Below are 2,351 nucleotides of genomic sequence, written 5' to 3'. Positions count from 1 at the left end.
TTTTAAATGTAACTTTAATGCTATTCCTTGTGGTGGTCGGTCGACAACATAAATTTGTGATGACATTTCATGGTAGGGTTAAACAAAACTGCGGCTGGATTTTAAATTGTAACTTCTTAAAAAAAGTGTTCGGAATTCGAACAATTGCGCCTTCTATCGCCCAAATATTATGATTGTAGAGGCGTTTGCTTTGATACATTCTTCGATGTAAAATCGTATATTCTCTTCATTGCCTGGGCGTGTTGGGAATATATCGATATTTTGGAAAATCGATAATATTGATATTGCTGTAATTATTGATTCTATACCATTTAGACTGATTTAATTCATAAAAGCTTTTAACTTTTCTATTTAAGAATTTGGATTGAACTAAATTAAAAAAAAAAAAATTGGGGGAACATTTGTTCCAAGTCCAAACTGAACAATTTTTGCTCACATGCCAGGGATGGGATGAACGACTTATCAATATCGATATTTTCGATGTGCATAAAATTTACCGGCCGGATTTATTGACATCAGCTGTATTGCGAATGTTGACGAAATAGATAACATCAATTTCACGCAAGTAAATAAAAACCGGTGACTAATTCAATTTAATTTAATACGCAAAATGGTGGTCCGTTCGTACAACGACGAACTGAAGTATCTAGAGAAGATCAATGATCATTGCTGGCGCATCAAGAAGGGCTTCCAGCCCAACATGAACGTGGAGGGCTGCTTCTATGTGAACAGTCGCCTGGAACAGCTGATGCTCGAGGAGCTGAAAAACTCGTGTCGCCCTGGAGCCGTTGGCGGCTTCCTGCCCGGTGTTAAGCAGATTGCTAATGTGGCTGCACTGCCAGGCATCGTAGGACGTTCGATTGGTTTGCCGGACATTCACTCGGGGTATGGCTTTGCCATTGGCAACATGGCAGCCTTTGATATGGACGATCCACTGTCCGTGGTAAGTCCCGGTGGCGTGGGCTTTGACATTAATTGCGGCGTACGTTTGCTGCGCACAAATCTCTTTGAAAAAGATGTGCAGCCCGTCAAAGAGCAGTTGGCGCAGTCGCTCTTCGATCACATCCCGGTGGGCGTAGGATCCAAGGGTATCATACCCATGAATGCCCGCGATCTGGAGGAGGCACTCGAGATGGGCATGGATTGGTCTTTACGCGAGGGCTACGTATGGGCCGAGGACAAGGAGCACTGTGAGGAATATGGTCGCATGCTGAACGCCGATCCCGCCAAGGTGAGCATGCGTGCTAAGAAACGCGGATTGCCGCAGCTAGGCACACTGGGCGCTGGCAATCATTATGCCGAGATTCAGGTCGTCGATGAGATCTACGATAAGTGGAGCGCCTCCAAAATGGGCATTGAGGAGAAGGGACAGGTGGTGGTCATGATTCATTCCGGCAGTCGCGGCTTTGGCCATCAAGTGGCCACCGATGCGCTCGTCGAGATGGAGAAGGCCATGAAGCGCGACAAGATCGAGACCAACGATCGCCAATTGGCTTGTGCTCGCATCAACTCTGTTGAGGGTCAGAATTACCTAAAGGCGATGGCGGCCGCAGCAAATTTTGCATGGGTCAATCGCAGTTCGATGACGTTCCTCACGCGACAGGCGTTTGCAAAGATGTTTAACACAACGCCCGATGATCTGGATATGCATGTTATCTACGATGTTTCTCATAACATTGCCAAAGTGGAGAATCACATTGTCGAAGGTAAGGAGCGCAAGCTGCTGGTGCATCGCAAGGGTTCAACACGCGCCTTCCCTCCACATCATCCCTTGATTCCCGTGGACTATCAGCTAACAGGGCAGCCAGTTCTTGTTGGTGGGACCATGGGTACCTGCAGCTACGTCTTGACGGGCACAGAGCAAGGCATGCACGAGACCTTCGGCAGCACCTGCCACGGCGCGGTAAGCACAACATAAGAAGAGTTTTTAAATCAGCATCTACTTTAAATTTAAATGCTCTACAGGGTCGCGCTTTGTCGCGTGCAAAGTCACGTCGTAATCTAGACTATAAGGAGGTTCTGGACAAGTTGGATCAGTTGGGCATTGCCATTCGGGTGGCCAGTCCAAAGCTAGTCATGGAAGAAGCTCCCGAAGCGTACAAGGACGTCACGGATGTTGTGGACACCTGTCATGCGGCGGGAATCAGCAAGAAATGCATCAAAATGCGCCCCATTGCTGTTATCAAAGGCTGAAAGCACAAATCAATATTAATTTATAACAAGCGACATTTATAATACGAATATTTTGTATTTAATAATAATAAAATCAATACTGGAAATGGTTATTTTTCAAGTTAAATGAGTCCAACTTGGAAACTAGTTTTGCCAACTCAAAGTAACCATTATGAATA

General features: G+C 45.8%; 1 protein-coding gene across 1 annotated transcript; it reads left to right on the top strand.

Moving 5' to 3' along the window:
• The first annotated feature begins 498 nt into the window (after positions 1-498).
• LOC133835014 (RNA-splicing ligase RtcB homolog) lies at positions 499-2,279 on the top strand. The gene is made up of 2 exons (XM_062264858.1): positions 499-1,903; positions 1,966-2,279. The coding sequence occupies exons 1-2, from the start codon at positions 611-613 to the stop codon at positions 2,191-2,193; spliced, it is 1,521 nt and encodes a 506-aa protein (XP_062120842.1). The 5' UTR covers positions 499-610; the 3' UTR covers positions 2,194-2,279.
• Positions 2,280-2,351: the final 72 nt, after the last annotated feature.

This window comes from Drosophila sulfurigaster, chromosome 2L, assembly GCF_023558435.1.
Source record: "Drosophila sulfurigaster albostrigata strain 15112-1811.04 chromosome 2L, ASM2355843v2, whole genome shotgun sequence".
Lineage (NCBI taxonomy): Eukaryota > Metazoa > Arthropoda > Insecta > Diptera > Drosophilidae > Drosophila > Drosophila sulfurigaster.
This window is presented reverse-complemented; position numbering and strand designations above follow the sequence as displayed.